General features: G+C 37.9%; 1 protein-coding gene across 3 annotated transcripts in view; it reads right to left on the bottom strand.

Annotated features, from left to right (window-relative positions):
* Nucleotides 1-941: 941 nt before the first annotated feature.
* The window catches only part of WDR75 (WD repeat domain 75), a 39,307-nt gene continuing 20,310 nt past the window's right edge, over nucleotides 942-19,938 (bottom strand). For 2 of the 3 annotated variants that reach the window (XM_007069897.4, XM_043525684.1), the window contains exons 10-21: nucleotides 19,608-19,667; nucleotides 19,402-19,517; nucleotides 18,557-18,732; nucleotides 17,547-17,710; nucleotides 14,522-14,702; nucleotides 11,941-12,035; nucleotides 10,337-10,432; nucleotides 9,305-9,474; nucleotides 8,616-8,675; nucleotides 3,688-3,834; nucleotides 3,490-3,581; nucleotides 942-1,226 (exon numbers count right to left, since the gene is read on the bottom strand). In XM_007069897.4, coding sequence (XP_007069959.2) covers nucleotides 1,019-1,226; nucleotides 3,490-3,581; nucleotides 3,688-3,834; nucleotides 8,616-8,675; nucleotides 9,305-9,474; nucleotides 10,337-10,432; nucleotides 11,941-12,035; nucleotides 14,522-14,702; nucleotides 17,547-17,710; nucleotides 18,557-18,732; nucleotides 19,402-19,517; nucleotides 19,608-19,667 — 1,565 coding nt within the window. In that variant the 3' untranslated portion in view covers nucleotides 942-1,018. Of the gene's footprint in view, nucleotides 1,227-3,489; nucleotides 3,582-3,687; nucleotides 3,835-4,384; nucleotides 4,579-8,615; nucleotides 8,676-9,304; nucleotides 9,475-10,336; nucleotides 10,433-11,940; nucleotides 12,036-14,521; nucleotides 14,703-17,546; nucleotides 17,711-18,556; nucleotides 18,733-19,401; nucleotides 19,518-19,607; nucleotides 19,668-19,938 lie in introns of those variants that run through there. The other variant, XR_006285015.1, reaches the window with a different exon arrangement.

Below are 19,938 nucleotides of genomic sequence, written 5' to 3'. Positions count from 1 at the left end.
AGAACAGATGCTGTGTTTCTTTTCAAGTGGGGTGAAGTTCAGTCAATTGGAATTTTTGACATGTTACATTAGAAAGTATTGATGCACAAATACTTTCAACATCTGAAGCACTTGACATCCAAAGATCTCTGAGTGCTCAACAAATGTCAGTGAGATATTTCAAACCTGTGAAGTATTAGGCTGCATTCACCCATGCTTGCAAAGGGAAGTGGTGGTGATGGGACAGGTAAGCTGCTATTTCTGGGGGATTAGGGCAGTCAGGGTTTGCACTGAACTCCCAGGGATTCTGCCTGTGGAGTGGCTGGCTGAGACTTCTGCTAAACTGTTAGTAACCTCCTTCTCCCACCTTGTTGTGTTTTGTCCATCTGCCACATCCTGTCCACCACCCAGATTGTATGTTCTCTGCAACTGGAACGATCTTCTATGTTACTTGCCTTTACAGAGCCTATCACAATGGGACCCTGATCCTCAACTGGGGTTTCCAGGAGGTACAATATAAATAGCAGCAGCTGCTATAACGTGAGGTTGAGAGTCTATAGAAATCCTGGTTGGAAAAGCTGCCTGTCCCTTCGTGATCAATACTTTTGGGCCCTCTGTAGGCCACCCACAACAGAGCAGTGGTTCTGGAACCCTTTCAGAGACTTTCTTGTGCCTTAGATATTTGTGGGCACCGGCCAATAAAATGCAGAACTGAATCAAGCCCCTCATCTACATTTTACAGATTGGAGAATAAATGGACAGAAGTTAACAGTTGTTTGAGGTAACAGTACATCTGAGACAGAGCTGGGGACAGAACCCAGACCCTGTGCTTTAGTGCCAAGACCAGCCTTCCTTTCTTAACGAAAATTAAAATTGCAAAATACTTGCTTTGAAATAATACCTTTTACATTAAATATTAGAATCCAATAAAAAAAAACATAAGACAAAGGCTTGGAAGAGAGTTTTTTGATAGAACACAGTATTTAATCCATTAATATTTAAGTTCATAAGAATATATAAAATGCAACATGTCTTGTTTCTAGAGAGCAGCTACCCAACTGTAGTCCATTCTTCTTATCTTTCGCAGTTGTTTTTCCTGAGATTTAGACGGTTTAGTTTGGGTAATTTCATCCAAAAACTCTGTAGGATTTATATCTTGTTCCATCTCCGTAAGCTCTAAATCCTCATCTGATTCATCCTCTGCTTTTTCACTGTCCATTTCAACTTCATCAACCACTTCTCTGGCACTTTAAAGTAGGGGGACAGAGGAAAAGAGACTATCAGCATATTCTACCACAGGAAGGAGAATATAGTTTTGATACTAAATCATGATATGGAGTTAAATTGTCTGTGCCGGTGAATTTTATATACATTATATAACTTATTTATGTAGCACTGCAAGGTACTTTACTTACAAGGAAAAGATGTGCCCCAAAGAATTTACAATTTAAACAGATTACTCTCAGCATATGTAGCACATATATACACGAACACACTACAAATATCTATAATAAGGCCTAATATTTGGGTCTGATCCAATGTCCTTTGAAGTTGATAGAAAAATTCCCATTGGCTTTAATGGGCTCTAGAACAATCCCTTAAACTGAACAGCTCAACTGCATGTATCACACACCTTTGCCCATCTCACCCACTCTCTACCCACTAATCCATTTCTCCTGGATTATAACAATCCAAACCCTTGAACACTTTCAAATACCTGCCATTTTATTTGAAATGAAACATATCTTTGACAATTTTATTTCTCCATATTAGTATTAGTATAAGGTACTGGATAGAATATATTCAGTCCTGCATCAGTAATAGGTATAATCTCATGATTTTACAGGTCCAGAAATGCATGTTTTATACCATTGGAAGAGTGGGTTTTCCACCCTCCCTACAGGCCACGATGTCATCTTTAAGGCCTGGAGAATGCAGAGATATCAGACCTTAAAGTGCTGACATTTCTAAGTATAGAAAAAGCATTACAGTTAACTTTTCAGAGAAACTTTAAAAAGTTATTGGTTATAGTGTCCTCTCTCCCGCTCACACTCCCTCAGTCTTGTGCAGAAGACCAAATTATATTAAGGTAGAATGGGTTTCAAAAAAGACTCCCAATAAAAAAGGTTTAAAATAGTTACCTACAGAATACGTGCTGCTGCATGTTGTCTGAAAGTGTAACTGGAACTTGTCTGAGATGACCTGTATAACTCTCTGCTTGCGAGTAACATGGGTGTCCTATACTCATCGCTGAATTAAGAAATCTCTACTGCACCCCCATATATGTACACACACACTTTATGCATAAGCAAGTTATATGCCATTGACAGGCAGATGTGGATACTGACATCAAGATAAAGTGCATAAATATTTGCATGTATATGTATTTATACAATTTTTACATATTTGAATGTCACTGTCTTTTTAGAGTCCAATCCTACAAGTTCTTATGCTCATGTGTAACTTTACTTATTTGGCTAGACCCAGTAATCACAACAGGATTCCAGGTGAGTAATGTTACACATGTGTAAGTATTTATAGGATAAGCTGTTAGACTGTATGTGCAGAAATTCTAACCAGGACGACTAACAAACCCTCCTAATGTAGATACAGCTTATACCAGCTAAAAAGTGTTGTTGCCTGTATAGCTTAAGCTGATTTAGTGAGTGAAGCAAGTTCTACTGGCAAAAGCACTTTTATTCTGCTATAACTGCATCTACATGACAGCTTTTGCTGGTACAGAAAGGTTACAAAAAAAACAAAGCAGAAAACACGACCCCCCTCGTACCAGCAAAGATTTCTAGTGTCTGGTGTATGTCTTTGCAAGTGTTTGTGAAATGCCTAATGCATAGGGTACCCAATCCTGGTTTGAGCTGGTGGGTACTACCGCAATATGAACAATAATTAAAAAAACAAACCAACCAACCAACCATGTTTCTCTGGAGATCTAATTCATTGTTTGGTACACACTTATGTATGAAAGGTTTTCAAGAATAGGGTGTCTAATGGTTAATCTTAGCACGCTAAGTATTTCATTGGCTTCAGTGTACTTAGCATACTAATAAATCTACTACAAAATTACTATCATAGGCCACCAATTTTTTTTTAATTAAACAAGAACATACATTTATCTCACAAAGGAGTAATCTTCATAAATGAAGACACCTCAGACATACCAAACTGTTGCATATTACTGCTAAACCAGTTAATCCTGTTAACTTGCTATGCAATGCTATCAATAAATTAAATCCTAATTAAAAAAAACCCTAGGAACTCCTGTGGGGGCCTCTCTCCCCCAATTTCAACTATTTAAATTTTGCCTTCACGATCTCCTTTACAGATAGAGTATTCACTTCCTGAGACAATGACACCTTAATTATAATCATTCTTATGAACTATGATAACGAATGGAATGAATTAAAAAAAAAAAATAGGAAAAGTGCCACAACACTTAAGTAAGATCTAGTTGACATATGAAACTTATTTAAGCCACCTTGACTGCTTTTTTACCTTTTATTCTCCTTGGATATCAGCATTGAATTAATAAAAATGGAACACAGGAAAGAAGCAGATGGCAACACATGTGCAGGAGTGTGTAGGAGCTGAGGAGACAAGAAAACAGAGGTTTTATTGAAGTTCCATTTCTCATGCTTTTATATATACACATTTATTACACACACGCGCACACACACACACTCTCTCTCTCACCTCTTTGATTGCAGGTGAATCTTGGGCTAAGTGACTCTGGACAACTGCTGTGCCAAAATCTGCATTCTCTTTTGATTGTTGTTGATGCCTGTGCTTTCCCAATAGCAAATAAAAGGGGGTCATAGGGAGACTCTCCTCTACTGCCAGCTAAAAAGAGCAAAGTAAAAAACAGAACAGGTAGTTTAAAAGGGGAAAGAGGCCTTCCTTTCTGAGAAGAAGAAAAGGACAATATTTCAGTGCCAAGAATCTGAATTCTCTCTCTCATACGAATGCCAACAGCTAACAAAATGCTAATGTTCAGCAATAAGCGTTTAGAATTTTCCAACACACAGTTCAGATACAGTCTAATTCACTTGGATATTGTGAATATTCTTCTTTAAATTTTACATTTTAACACTCCACATTAAACTTTAATTCAGTTATAATCAGAAAAGTGACTAACAACAACAAAAAAAGCACCTTTTTACTCAAAACATCTGATTTCTGTGCACATTCTGAGTAAGATCTGATTACTTCAATTACTCAAGGGCATATTATCCCTCTGCATGCAGGGTGGATAAAACTGATAAGGTCCAAAACTTAGATTATACATCTATTAAAGTCATTTAAATCCAATACAAAAATATTAAGCAGTACATTTGCTGCCAAATATTAAAGAAAGTCAAACCACTGGATTGGTTTGTCACTGATTATGCACCTGGAACCAGAATTTGTTGTAGTGCTAACCCAGTTTTTAACAGTAGCCTCTTCTGCAGGTGCAGGAAGAATATTTTCTTTATTTCTGTTTATTCCCCTAGTTCAGTTCAATGACTTGTTCATTCAAAGTTAAGAAAAACTGGGAGCTGAAGTGGTAGGAATACTTGTTCTCCTCTTCTAATCTATGAAGAACATCTAGGTGTGAGAGGATGAGATCTATTAGTTCTAAAATCTTGAAGGACACGACGACCAAAAAATCAGCTCAATTCACTAACTACAGATATTACCCTTGTTTAATAAATCGAGTTTTAAATATGAAAAATATTTTGCTCAACTTTATGATAAGAAAAAAGTTTAGTATCCAGCACATTTCAGGTAGTTTTATTTAAAAAAAAAAATTCTGTTTTGGCAGATTTTTAATTGAATTTGAATTTCCACCCAAGTACAGCTTGGCGCAACGCAAGTAAAAAAAAATTAATCTAGTAAATAACAAATGAATTATTCACCATTTTCTAACTTAACTCTTATATTTTTTATTAATAAGCTATATAATTGTTTAAATCAGTGTGTATAGATTTAATGTATTTTCCTGGTTAGCAAAAAGAAACACAAAATATAGCATAAAGGCTACATTTAGTTGCAATTCAACATGTTTTAATGGTTACCAACCCATGAGAAATCAACTTTTCTTTTGGAAAATAATTAAAAAGTACAAATGCAAACCATAATTAAAATCAATTATTTAAATCAACGTTTGTTGCTTGCTGATTTACCTCAATTCACTATCTGCGTGAAGAGGGGACTGGCATCCAATGGCTCTTGGGCCCCGCAGACAGAATCACAGAACTGGAAGGGACCTTGAGAGCTCATCTAGTCCAGTCCCCTGCTCTCAAGGCAGGACTAAGTATTATCTAGACCATCCCTGACAGGTATTTGTCTAACCTGCTCTTAAAAATCCCCAGCGATAGAGATTCCACAACCTCCTTAGACAATTTATTTCAGTGCTTAACCACTCTGACAGGAAATTTTACCTAATGTCCAATCTAAACCGCCCTTCCTGCAATTTAAGCCCATTGCTTCTTGTCCTATCCTCAGAGGTTAGCAACAATTTTTCTCCCTCCTCCTTGTAACAATCTTTTATGTACTTGAAAACTGTTATGTCCCCTCTCGGTCTTCTCTTCTCCAGACTAAACAAACCCAATTTTTTTTCAATCTTGCCTCAGAGGTCATATTTTCTAGACCTTTAATCATTTTTTGTTGCTCTTCTCTGCACTTTCTCCAATTTGTCCACATCTTTCCTGAAATGTGACGCCCAGAACTGGACACAATACTCCCGTTGAGGCCTAAGCAGCATGGAGTAGAGCGGAAGAATTATGTCTCATGTCTTGCTTACAATACTCTTGCATCCCAAAATGATGTTCACTTTTTTTTTTTTTTTTTTTTGCAACAGTGTTACACTGTTGGCTCATATTTAGCTTGTGGTCTACTATGACCCACAGATCCCTTTCCACAGTACTCCTTCCTAGGCAGTCATTTCCCATTTTGTATGTGTGCCACTGATTGTTCCTTCCTAAGTGGAGTACTTTGCATTTGTCCTTATTGAATTACAGAATATTTGCTTCAGACCGTTTGTCCAGATCATTTTGAATTTTAATCCTATCCTCCAAAGCACTTGCAACCCCTCCCAGCTTGGTATCGTCCACAGACTTTATAAGTGTACTCTCTATGCCATTATCTAAATCACTGATGAAGATATTGAACAGAACCGATCCATGTGGGACACCACTCGTTATGCCCTTCCAGCATGAATGTGAACTACTGATAACTATGCTCTGGGAACAATTTTCCAATCAGTTATGCACCCACCTTATAGTAGCTCCACCTAGGTTGTATTTCCCTAATTGGTTTATGAGAAGGTCATGCAAGACAGTATCAAAAGCCTTACTAAAGTCAAGGGATACCACATCTACTGCTTCCCCCCACCACAAGGCTTGTTACCCTGTCAAAGAAAGCTATCAGGTTGGTTTGACGCGACTTGTTCTTGACAAATCCATGCTGACTGTTATTTGTCACCTTATCTTCTAGGTGTTTGCAAATTGATTGCTTAATTATTTGCTTCATTATCTTTCCAGGTACAGAAATTAAGCTGACTGGTCTGCAATTCCCCGGGTTGTCCTTATTTCCCTTTTTATAGATGGGCACTATATTTGCCCTTTTCCAGTCTTCTGGAATGTCTCCCATCTTCCATGACTTTTCAAAGATAATTGCTAATGGCTCAGATGTGTCACTTCTGTGACTTCTTTCTCCTTTAACCCAAGCTCATGAATTGAGGATCACAGGGAGAAAGGGAGTTAGCTGTGGAGCTAACATTGTAACTCACCCACATTTCCTCTGCAATTTGGACCCCATCCTCAAGGGAGGAGTAGGTCTGGGAGCACGGGCTGAGTGGAGCCACTTGCATGGCTCCTGTAAAAGCCAGGTTAACAAGGAACCTGAGAGGGGCAGTTGACGAAGAGGGGCCACACAAATCCGGTGGAAACCCCCAAAATCTAAATCACATCTTCCCTACCCCTATATGGGAGCAGAGGTACAGCTCCAAGGAACTACAAGAGCCATTTAGATTCTATACTGGTTCATGCATCAATTAACTTCTAACAATGTATCCTTTAATATACATGTTGATGCATGGAGCTAGAAAGAACCCATCTTGACTTTCAGATTCCAGGTGTATACACAGGGCTAGAAATTAGAATTACCTCCCCAACACCTTGTCAATTTAGCAGCCTGGATCTGGAGTCAGACACCCTATGGCAGCGGTTTTACACAGTCACTTCTCAGACTAGTATCACTACCACTGAACTAAAGAGTACAGCTGAGTACAGAATAAATGATGAATAGTTACTATTTTCTCAAACAGATGAATATAGTTTTAAGAAGTCTATTTTAAGTCTTAGTGATTTGTTTTAGATTGTGACTGTGAATACTAGCTATCTGAACTTTGATATGCATTGCTTAATTGGGATTGATCGAATTAATCAAGTGGTACTGTTTTTGTTCTGATTCAATGAGTATGGAAGCACTCCTAGGGGTGTGAAAGAAGTTACAGCGACTTAAGCGTTGTCCACACCGGTGCTATGTCAGCAGGAGATGTTCTCCGATGCAGCTGTGCCAAAGTAGTGATTCTAGTATAGACCTGCCCCTAGTATGAAAGCTTTCTGTATATGAATTTTAAATTCACTCAAATACTTGCTCATATAATTTTGAAATTCACTTAACACTAATGTTCATGATGATGAATCAAATTTCCACTTTCCATGAAACTCAAACAAAGGGCCATTAACAATATGACTACAGTAGAGCCTCACAGTTACGAACATCTCAGGAATGGAGGCTGTTCGTAACGGAACAAAACGTTATTGTTCTTTCAAAAATTTACAACTGAATACTGATATATTAAATACAGCTTTAAAGAAAAATGCTGTTTTTAAACCATCTTAATTTAAATGAAACAAGCACAAAAACAGTTTCCTTCCCTTGTCAAATTTGTTAAAAAACTTTCTTTTTTTGGTTGTTTACGTTTAACACAGTACTGTACTTGCTTCCCCCCACCCCCCTCCAGTCTCTGCAGCTGCCTGACTGCATACTTCTGGTTCCAAATGAGGCGTGTGACTGACCACTTAGTTCTTAACTCTCGTGTTTATATCTTTGAGGTTCTACTGTATGTGTAATTTATAAAACATGAATTGACTTCTGCACAAAGTCAATTTTTTGCATTTTCCCAGCTCTACATTAAAAAGCATTTTCAGAAGTTACAGAATGCAGCATCTCCATTATTAAGTACACAAGAAAATAGTTAACACAGAAAACTAAAGATTTTAAACAGCTGCAGTGCCACGCCAATTGAGAAGTAATAGCACTTTAAAATACCAAGATACCTCTTTTAAGGTATGTGCTTTTTAGTACAGATGCAACACTTTTTTGCCAGGAGAAAGGACAGCCATTTGTTACTTCAGCTTTTAATAAGTCTTTATAAAAGGAGCAATACTGCTAAAAAATAAGCAAAAAATCAAATTAAACATGACTGCATCTTTAGATTAGCACCTCTCGTTCCATGTCAAGGTCATCTGAACACTTATGATAGAAGAGAATTTAGATCTGACAAATAAGTTTCCAACTGAATGAATTCTGAACTCCTTTGCACAGCCCGGCTATCAGAACAACTGTAAAAATACCTGTTTACTTGATGGTGTAAGCCTTTCTTCTGTGGACTTTGTGCTAAATGTCAGTAGATCCTAGAACATGCAGAATGATGAAAGTCAGACTATGGAGTGGAACGACACTTCAATGTATTATTTACAAAATAGTTTCACGGTCCGAAAATTTGTCATTTGAGTGAAATAAAAGCAGACATACATTCCCCACTGCATATTTCATACAGAAACCACAACAAAACAATGAAGGGGAAAAGTCAGAGACCAAGAGGTGGAGGGTGGAAAGGGGAAGAGCGGGAAGGAAAGACAAAGCTCTGGGGGCAACCAGTAGGTTTTGGATTTAATAATTTAACGATTTAAAAAAAATACTTGCATAAAGAGCAATAAATAGTTCATAAGGTAGTCTGATAAGTGTTAGGCAATAATGGCAATTTTCTTTATAGATCCCCAGATTATGTAGTGTTGCTCTTTCATCTGGTTGAGGCAGTGGAATCAAAAGTAATCAAGGAAGAAGTTGGACTGTTTTGGAAACTGAAAACCAATGATCACATTATACCTTATGCTGGTTAAAAGCAACAACAAATTCATAAATGGAAGCCCATTACACTGACTACCAGAGGCCTGGATTTTTATTGCTTGATCAGCAGTTAGCATGAAAGTTTTAAAGCAACAGTTCTCTTATTCCCCCTTCCCTGCCTGTCACTTCTTACCTGTGTTCCAGTCAGGAAGTAAAGTTGAGATCTGCTTAACCACTGGTGCTTTTCTGAGCCAATTGATTCAGGCACATCTCTTGGAATGAAGACAGCCCACTGGATTGTCTCTCTACAGACATTTCTCTGGATACAGAATGGCCTTGGCTCATTTGGCTTAAATACAAACACTGGCAAAACAATTTTTTTATTTTTAATAAACAAAAGCATTTTCTTCCCACCCGTCTTGGGCTAGACAAGGCCCCACGTCATAGCTAAAGATGGCCGGATGGGACTCCCCTTAACTTCAGTGTGCAGTTATCCTTAATTGGATGGATAAGGTGTGACTGAATGATAGGAGGCATCCATCCCCAAGAATGTACATTCTACCTTCATGGTATTCCCAGCCAGAGAGCAAAAACAGAAACTAAACCTCTCTGCAAAGCAAAAGAACTAAAAACATTGTATTAAGGCTCTATCTACATTAGACATTATACACAGTGAAACAAATGCCCCCCTAAATTTAGGTAGTGTGGAAAGGACTAAGAATTAGGGATGTAAATACAGTTTAAAAAATTAACCATTAAAAAGATTTACACATATTTCGTTTAAATGGTTAACCTATTAAAGGGCCGGAAAACTGGCTGGCCCAGGGATTAATGGTTTAGGCAGGTTAACCGGTATGACTAATGCTTACTGGTTAACATTTTACATCCCTACTAAGAACAGCCCATGCAGAAAGAGTGACTGACCCATATTTGCATTGCCAAAGCAGCAACCAACTGTGTTCAGGGAAGGATGGGTGGCAGGGGAGCCCTACTTACCTGCTGGTATCAGACATGGCCCAGTTTCCTACACAGACAAAATTTAAGGAACTACAATCTATTTTGTGACTTTAAAAAAAACAACAAAAAACAAAAAACCCCACAACCCAACCAACCAACCAAAAAAAACCCAGGTCTTCAACAATAAAAATACAATCTTCTAGAAGCTATGTTTTCAGTGTTGCAGCTTTCACCCTCTCTTGCTAGCGAAGGAAACCTTTGTACTTACGGTCTGAACCTTCCAAGAGCCGTGAGACTGCAGCAATGTTTTCTGAAAGAGGGTCAGGTTGCAGCACCATGACGTTGAGCTGGGCACTCCATTCCACTAAAAAATAAACCACAAGACATGAAAGGAAGCTAGATGTTTTACTAAATAAGAAGCCAAATGTCGAACACACACCTGTAGCTATACCTCTGCCTGGAAGACTCAAACTTTAATATTCACAGGGGAGTCAAAACAGATATTTATATCAATCCTGCTATACCAGTATAAGAGAAAAAGGGTTGGATTATCTAGTCAGTTGGAGTTTGCTGTGCGCACACACTCTGGACCTGAGGGTTTAAAAAAAAAAAAAAAAGGCTCTGATTTGCATAATCTAGTCATACTTGTACTGGATAGAAGGAAGCATACAATATTGTTTGGAATCCTGCTATCCCAAACCTGTTCATTACTCTTCTCCAAACTACTACTCAGTACAATCTGATTTAGTTTGTAGGCTATAAAGAGGAGATGGAAAATAACCCTTGCATATTGACAGGATATTTCTCTAGCCAGTAGAAAGCTGTTAACCTCATTCTCATATGTTGTACTCAGCCTCCGCCTGTGAACGTACCCAAAATTGCAGGTTTTAAGCTTTTTAAAATTACTGATTTAAATGTTCAGTTGTGGGAAATTATGGGAGAGTAAGACAATTATCTGGTGACAACAGACATCAAGATTCAAAAAAGTTATCCTTATAACCGTTGTCAACATCACATGGCAAAATATACGAAGTAACTATCTTTAAAACAAACTAATAAGTCCTCAAGCAGAATTTTTCTTATTTTGCCTATCTACATTTCTATTATTATTGATGAGAACTTTGTCGGTTTGCATGTATGATGAAATCAACGTTTACTGACATTTACCAATACAAATTAATCATTCCAAGCCTAATCATACTCCAGCTCAAAAAATTTCCTCAATAGTCAAAATATAAGTGTAAACATTTCAGCCAAGAATGCTGCAGGCTTTACAATGTGGTGGTGTCAGTTAGTAAAGCAAATAGGGATTACAGCAGGGGTGGCCAACCTGAACCTGAGAAGGAGCCAGAATTTACCAATGTACGTTGCCAAAGAGCCACAGTAACACATCAGCAGCCCCGCATCAGCTCCCCCGCCCCCGCCTGCTCCCAGCACCTCCCACCCACTGGTAGCCCTGCTGATCAGCATCCTCCCCTCCCCTATCAGCTGGAGACTCTGCAGGGGGTGGAGTGGGGGCAGGGCCTGTGGCAGAGCCAGGGGCCGAGCAGTGAGCGCGCACCCCCCCCCATTGGAAAGTTGGCGCCTGTATCTCCAGGCCCGGTGTCGGTGCCTATACAAGGAGCAGCATATTATCTTCTGAAGAGCCACATGTGGCTCTGGAGCCACAGGTTAGCCACCCCTGGTCTACAGTGTTACATCGAACTGAAGTATGTAAAGTACCTCTATTATGCTTCCATAGGCTGTTAAGTGGCAGGTCAGTTTAGAATCAAAGTTCAAAGTATTCTGGGTCACACTGAAAATGTAAGTGCTAACTATTATCAGTACTGCCCTGGCAGGTAACATTCATTGATTTAACAAAATCGATCTTACATGCACAACTGAGCAGGTTCCAGCAACAAAGAAAGCCATTATCGGTGGTGCCAAGAAGGTATTTGGAACAACTTAGTCTCCCAAAACACAGGTTCCTAGGTGAATAAAAGCCAAAATAAAGTTAATAAGCCTTAGATCTTAAAATCACAAGCACACTTTCCGTTAAATCTTAAATCCTTTTAAATTAAGCCAAATTCTACTCAGTTAACTACTGTAACTGCAAAATTTAGTCCTCTAGATTCTTCTCTCGTGGCTCAAAAGCGCTATAATCTTTAAAAAAATCTCAGCAAAAAGAGGCTGTGTCTATGGACACTTACAACATTCTTTAAAACACCCTACTTTCAAAGGGATGCCATTATAAGCCTGATTCCATACTGGTCACAATAAGCTGTTAATCAATCATGGGTGTTAAAGAAGTGACAGTGTAATAAAAAAAAAAATCGTATATTTAAAGCATTCCTACCTGTGTTACTAAACAGTACTACAGATTTTCTCTCTCCTTTTCAGTTTTACTAGTCTAATTTACTTTTCACCATTAATACTGTTTCCTTAGTATATCTCCTCAGATTGGAGAGTAAAATTAGGCTGGTCTGTTTCTAATTAATTTTAATTTCTGGTTCTCTTGCACTAGTACAATTAAGTAGCATCCTGATTTCTAGTACTTCAAGAGAAAATGTGTGTCTTTAAAAAGCCTGTGTGTGATGACATTTCTAATATTAATATCAGAAAGTAACCAAGTTTGTGTGTTTCAAAACGATTAGTTATTCTAGGTCTAATGTAAATGATAATTCCCTTTAATTACAGCATAGCTGTCCAATACATACAATTAAGGCCATCCAAATATTTAACCGTCTGCAGAAAATTTACCATTGCACCACTATGTAGACCATAAAGGTACTACCATAGCTAACAAGAAAAAAATTCTCTGGGTTAATAGATTACAGATTTATCATTAACCTAAAAGCTGGTCAATTTTTTAAAAAGTGAGTTTAACATAGCTGTGGTTAATACACCTGTCCCTGAATTTTTCTGCCAGCTTCTGTCCTTTTACAGTCACAAATTGCTCAGAGACCCATAGGAAATTGACTATTCACAGGAAAAAGTGAAACTGACCAACTATACAAAATGCTGACAAATTCACAGAACTACAGTTATAGTCCTAAAGTGTTCAATGAACACCAACAGGTCAAAAATATTGAGTTTTGCATTTTTAAGTTGACAGTGTCCTTTTAAGATGGCCATAACTCAGTATTTGTTTTCAGTCATTTGTTGCAAATAGTTACACCTCAGCAGGCTAGGTACTTGATAGCAGTACTGTGTCACCATTCTCAGGAGCATCACCTCTGACAGGAAGTACTTCCAAGAAAAAATTTCACAGTATTAGCCAATCTTCTCAGAAATATATATTCCCATGTGACAGGAGGATAATGGATAAAAGGGTCAAAGCTCCGAGAATAATGATGGGTCATACCCATTACTACGCCAAGGTAGCAAAAACTATTTTCTCAAGTTACAAGCACTTTTCCAAACCCGATCTGCCTGGTGAAAAACAAAAACAACCAAACACTTCCACAAATACTGCACTCTCAAAGACAGTATTATAATGAGAAGGGAGAATAAAGTGTGTATCTTAAAAGTTTATTCAATGGAGTGAATGCTTCAAGTGAATCTTTGGCATTTTTAAGACACAGATTCAGACAAAGCAAATTTCCTGCAATTTTTTCAACCTGGCATCTTTATAGCTAGATCAACCCAGGAACTATATTGAAGGAATGGTAAAGCAGAAATGTATATTCACACAAGTCCGGAAACTCAAAAGTGAGATTGTCCTAGTCTCCTTTTCAACTCCTCTCATCCCCAGCAATGACCTATGGTTTTCTTCTGCATTATCCTGATCAAGAACTTGTGTGTCTAGATATCAGGATGCCTTCTGTTGAGATCAAACAATACTGGACAATGGGACAACTTTCTCAGCAAATATTTTGCAATATGGGTTAACCAGGATCCAAAATGACAAAAGTTTCACACTAATAATAAATTCTCAGTTTACTTGTTTAATTTGGTATTAGTGATTTTTTAATTAAGCTGTTCTTTCATAATGCACATGCTTAAGTAGGAAAGTGATTGGGCTGGTGTGGAAAAGGGGGAGGGTGATCAGCTTTAACCCCTTGATCCTCATCTCCGCCCTGCAGAATAATGGAAATAAAGGAGAGAGAAAGAGAGTCAGTAGTAACTGTGTCCTGAATAATGTGAAGTAGGCATGGGTATATCGTGGAAGAAGGGAGTCACACAAGAGAGATGGAGGGGCAGATGAAACAGCAAAGGGAGCTGGGTGGACTGATCTTCATTTAGGAAAAAAGTTATTGAACAAGCCCAACTTTTAGCAAAACAGCTTTAAATAAATATTGTAACAAATATTTTAGTACCTACAACTCTAAAAGCTCATAATCAGAGTAGATTTATACAAATGTTAAATATTTCATCTCTGTATGAATACATACTAGTGCTCTTTGACTGCTACAGATGAAATTACCTTTTTAAGTAGTCTTAACTTGAAAGTAAAAAGCCAAATGTTACATACTGTATTTTTCCAGGTGGATGACAGAAAGTGCATATAAGATCCCAGGTATCCGAGTTCCACACAGTGACTGTTTCTTCAAAGCTAACAGCAATCAAAGAGCCATCTTCTGAGAAACAGCAGTTAGTAGCTGGATAGTTGTGATAGCTGCCCACAAAATCACAGCTCCATCCCATACTTTGTTCTGTTAGATTGAACCATTAATACATTTGTTAATTCTTTCTATATTAAGACTTCTAAATGAAATTGAGTAGCACTTCTTTTAAGATACTATTCAGATTCTCTAAGCAAAACTATTTATATTTGAAAAAGTTGTACATTTTTGTAGGGTTTTTAAAAAAAAATCTGCCCCATGTCAGTACAGAAAACGCCTAGCAAGTGTTGCATTCTTTAGGTTCTGCACTTGAACCACTAATTTGACATATCATGGAATCTGCACACTGCCATGTTTTTGTTCAATATGCAAACTACATTAAATGTAACTTTAAAAAAAGAGGTTACTAGAAAGATCTAATTTTAATTCCTGTCACTATACTGAAGGCAGGTCAATATTATCAATGAAAATGTACAGCCTTAAAAAGTATTGGACATTTCAGGCCAAAGACACTTGGGGTTATTTCTAAGTGTCCTTTCCTATACTTGATTTTCACTGAACCAGATTAACACACAGGTAAATTTTAAGCTTCATGCACAATATAGTAACCTGTCAGCAAACTTCCTTGTTAACTGTCAACTTCTTCTGGATCTCTTTCTCATCGTTATCAATTACCATAAAAACAAACAGAAACTATCTGCTTCCAAGCTGATTTATTCAATGATAAACAAGTAACTTGTTTGGAATTTCCCCAGTTGGTTCCGTAGTAACAATATATTCTCTCAACTGATTTTGAAATAAACGGCTGGTGTGGTAAAATACAGAAAGCAGATTATTAAAAAAAAAGAGTATCTACCCAACATTATTTTGAATTATACTTTACACTATGCTTACAAGTTGCAGAAAAAGATATTCATTACATGTTCTTATTTCTCTTTTGCTTTTACATTGTTTCTCTAGAAGGCAAAGTACCAAGATATAAAGGGACAAGACACAAAAATCGGTTTTACTAAAAATGAAAATAAGCCAGTGGGATGTTCTACACATACAATAAATAAATCACTGTATTGTTTTTTGATCTACTGTTGCGGGGCAGCTCTTTCCTCTTCAGTTCCCAGGTACACAAGATCAAATACACAATGCAAATACACAAAGACAGAGCAGCTCTATACTCCCATGCATGCCATGACACTGAACTCCATACAGCCTTTGTATGTATGGAGGATGCAAAAGCAAGAGGGACTTGTTTAGTGGATTCAAAACACTTTCATGGTGGGTGCAGGAAGAACCATTAAACCCCATCCACCTCTCCACTTCATACCCAGTTAGTACTGGCTGCAGCCTGGCTGTGCAGTTAGTTAGGAATCGAGACAAGTCAGGGCAGTGGGAACCCATTCCCTCCAACACAGTTTCTAAGAGCAAAGAGTGTTTACTCATGGAACTGGGATTTAGTTGAGGATTAAGGTTATTTAACCCTAGAAAACAAAGCATGTTGGTACTTAGATATGAGTGTAAGTTGCCAAAATGCCCTTTAATAGTTCACAATAGTAAGTAAGTTCATCAACATGTGTAACAAGGATTTCAGTACATAAACATATCTATGTAAGTGCTAGCAATAAGAATACCAATCTTTGTTTATATTCACCGTGGCATATTTAGGCATTGTACAAGAGCTAAATCCAATGGCTCAGAGAAATTCACTATGGCAAACAGAAAACTACCAAAAGATAAAAGGTAACCTGTGTAGTCTAACGGTATCAGAAAAAAATTCTATTTATTTATGAAGAATAAAACAAAATGAACATAACCAAACTTCAAGCGGATCACTGAAAGGCTGCTGTCAAAAACCATATTTGAGAGCCTATGAAGACTGACACACCAATGTCAGGAAAGTTCGTCAAAATGAAGTGTGCCAGGAAGTGCATTAATGGGGAGCCCCTCATATCTGTGGGTTGGAAGGGTTATGGCACGTTACATACCCTTGTGAAGTCCTTAGCTTTTATTACTGTGTGTTACAATGAGTCTCAACATGATTTCTGGTGGGTGAAGGGTCTTCAATTATTTCTCATCTATACAATTCACAGAATTATGTTCTGTCTGCATTTAGAATGCAGTTTAATATCTGCATGCAAGAGTGGATAAGAATTTAACTACAAGATACTGTACTAGGACAGTATTTTCCATTATGTGGCAACAGATCAAGTCAATTAAACAAGGATACCACCTTTCCAAGTGTTGCTCTCATGAGCAACCTCTGAATAAGAGGACTTTGCCCAAAGAAAAAAACAAAACAAAACCTCCTTTCCAACAACAAAGTAAAGGTCGGGCTGTAGTCACTCTCATGAGCAGTGGATGGAGGTCACTGTTTCCTTCTGTGTAGGGAAGTGGTTCTCAACTTTTTCATACTACTGTACCCCTTTCAGGAGTCTGATTTGTCTTGTGGACCCCCAAGTTTCACCTCACTTAAAAACTACTGCTTACAAAATCAGACAAAAAAAAATACAAAACTGTCACAGCGCACTATTACTGAAAAATTCCTCTCACTTTGTCCGTATGAAATTTTAGTTTGTACTGACTTGGCTAGTGCTTTTTATGTAGCCTGTTGTAAAATTAGGCAAATATCTAGATGAGTTGATGTACCCCCTGGAAGACCTCTGCATATCCCTGGTTGAGAACAACTAGTGTAGGGTTTAGGCTAGTGGGATCTATGCATTCATGTCCCTATCACACCTCCAACTTGCCTACATTCCTAACTATGGGAAATGATGCAAAAGGGTGATGGAACTCTGTACTAGGGTGCACAGAAGAGAATGCAGTACTTCTGTTTTGTTTCTGATCCTGTGCACTTGCATATGGATGGAGAAGGTGGAGTCACAATTTTCACATGTTCAACAGGTGGTGAATAAGAGCAAATTACATATTGGCCATACTCACTCTCTGAGTCAGAGTCATCTACCAACACCCAGACTTTAAATCGACCATCCTTGCCAGCTGTTACCAAGGTAGGAGTTCCATCTTCCAATTCATCTGTGTCACGGAAACACAGAGCTGTTACATGATCCTCATGTGGCATATTTATTCTGGTGTTCAGAGTAAAGCTATAGGGGAGAAAAACCTAAATTCACTATTTTGTGTCATTTTGAATTTGCAACAGGTTTGTGTTCTGCTTCTTTTTTGGGGGGTAGAGGGGCGGGGGAAGGAAGGGAGGGAAGAGGATGGTGGTTTGGAAAAGGGAGAAGAAGTGATTTGAAGACAGTTTTGTTACCAGCCAATACATAATCTCACATTTAGTTTACCAGGTCTGTTCTCCTGCATTTCCCCCCCACAAAATTATGATGTAATTTGGAGAACAGAATTCTGATTTATTTAGATTCCTAAGATATACCTACTAGAAGTGCTCCTCCTAAGCTCTGGGCACTCCTTCTAATAGCTAACACTTGATCCACATGGAAAATGATTACTACATAGAAACATTTAAATTTCACTTTTAAACTCCAATCCCATAACTATCGTGCCAAACAACTTTGTGTAACATCTATCCAGTCCCCTCCTAAATAAGCAAGAAAAAAAGTGAACTTTATGTGTGTCCAGAAGATTAACAAATCCAGACCCTGGAAGACCAGGTGAGTATTAGCATCGGGGTGCTGTTTCAAGGTTTTACATATTTATCTATACAGTATATCTGGCCAGATGGTATAGTAGATTAGAGTGACAAAACAGATTCAAAGAGGTGGTATTAACATGTAAAGAAACCTGATGGCTACTGGAGTATACAAACTTGTTTAAACTCTTAATTTCAAGAACTACAATTCAAGTAAGCGTGACTGATAATTCATACACGAGAGTGCTATTTAAATGTAGACACTACAGTCATTTGCACAATATTTAACAAGAAGTCAAATATTTTATGGTTTACCCAGGGGCTGACTATAAATTATCAGTACCTTTGTGTTTGCTCATCATAGTTCCACAGTTTCATCTGTAATTCAAGTTCAGTTTCCTTTTCTTCTCGCTGTTCCACTGTTGCTAACCAGCTGCCTCGAGCACTAAATGCAGCCTTCACCAAGTCAACCTGGTTTAGACCTACTTGATGGATGTATTCCTGCTGCACGATATCGAGCTGGAGAGTCACAAGAGCAAAATTAATTTTAAAGGTCAAGAGAGAGTTTGGAGAAGTCAGTCATGGAAAAAGGACACCACAGAAGGAAAGATGTTCTGGAAATTATCAGGACCATTGAAAACTAAATGAAATACTGAACAGTGAAACTGATTGCCAATACATGGGCCTTAGTACATGAGAAATGTCTGCAAAGGCCATGTAGATTCCACAATACAGAAGATGTGACAACACACCAAAATACACTTTGATTTCAATATTTAGCATATAAAGGCACCAATGACCATTGTGTAGGGCATTTTCTGTAGATTCTGACATTCTTATTACATTCACTTCCAAGTTGTCCATCACCATAAGAATTGTGATTAGCATTCCAAGGCATAACTTTAAGGAATCAATTCAAATCTTCAAATCCTACTACGTTTATATAGTACAATAATTTGAACTTGTGTAACATCCTTGCCACAGTACAGCTCTGCAAATCAAGGCACAGATAAGCGACTTTCCTAAGGTCACAGAGGAAGTCTGTTGCAAAGCTGAGACTAGAACACAGCTCTACTGATGCCAATCTTATGCTATAACCATTGAACTACTCTCTCTTACCTACATCATATTTCAAGTGTAATTCTGTCACATAAGTGTATAACTTACAGCACCAGTCTATCAACTTACATTGTACAACTGTTTGTCAGTTTGGAGACAATAGAACTGCAGATGACCAGGTTTTCCATTCAGAACCAAAGCTTTAGTTCTAGGATCAACCACCAAACCAGTCTTGACATCACTGCCTGCAGTGAAGAGCAATAGCAAATGATCCAAGTTAGAAAGGGATGACTTTAGCCATCTAAGCAGAAGAAAAGTGGTTTTACTGCACGTACCTTTGACTAATCCTTGAATTACAGCAGAAACTCTCAGGTTGCTGTGTATGATTGTTATTTCTGAATGTACAAATACATATACATTAGCAAGGCAAGGTAAAGGCTTCTGTGATGTAAAACAGCAACAGTTAGCTATATTCTACAACTGGAAAAATCAAGATACGCACCACCCAAAATTAATCTTTAAGAAGTCATTCTACTACTTAATGAGCTACAAATGCACCATATATATGTGCACTAAACATTAAATTGAAAATCACATGGAAAGTCAGCAGTACAAGAATGTTTGAAACAAGAGAGAAAAAGTACCAGCTTATCAGAATCTTTGGGA

Source organism: Chelonia mydas, chromosome 11, assembly GCF_015237465.2.
Source record: "Chelonia mydas isolate rCheMyd1 chromosome 11, rCheMyd1.pri.v2, whole genome shotgun sequence".
In the NCBI taxonomy this organism is placed as follows: Eukaryota; Metazoa; Chordata; order Testudines; family Cheloniidae; genus Chelonia; species Chelonia mydas.
Note: the sequence above shows the minus strand (reverse complement) of the source record. Positions and strands in the feature narration are given on the sequence as shown.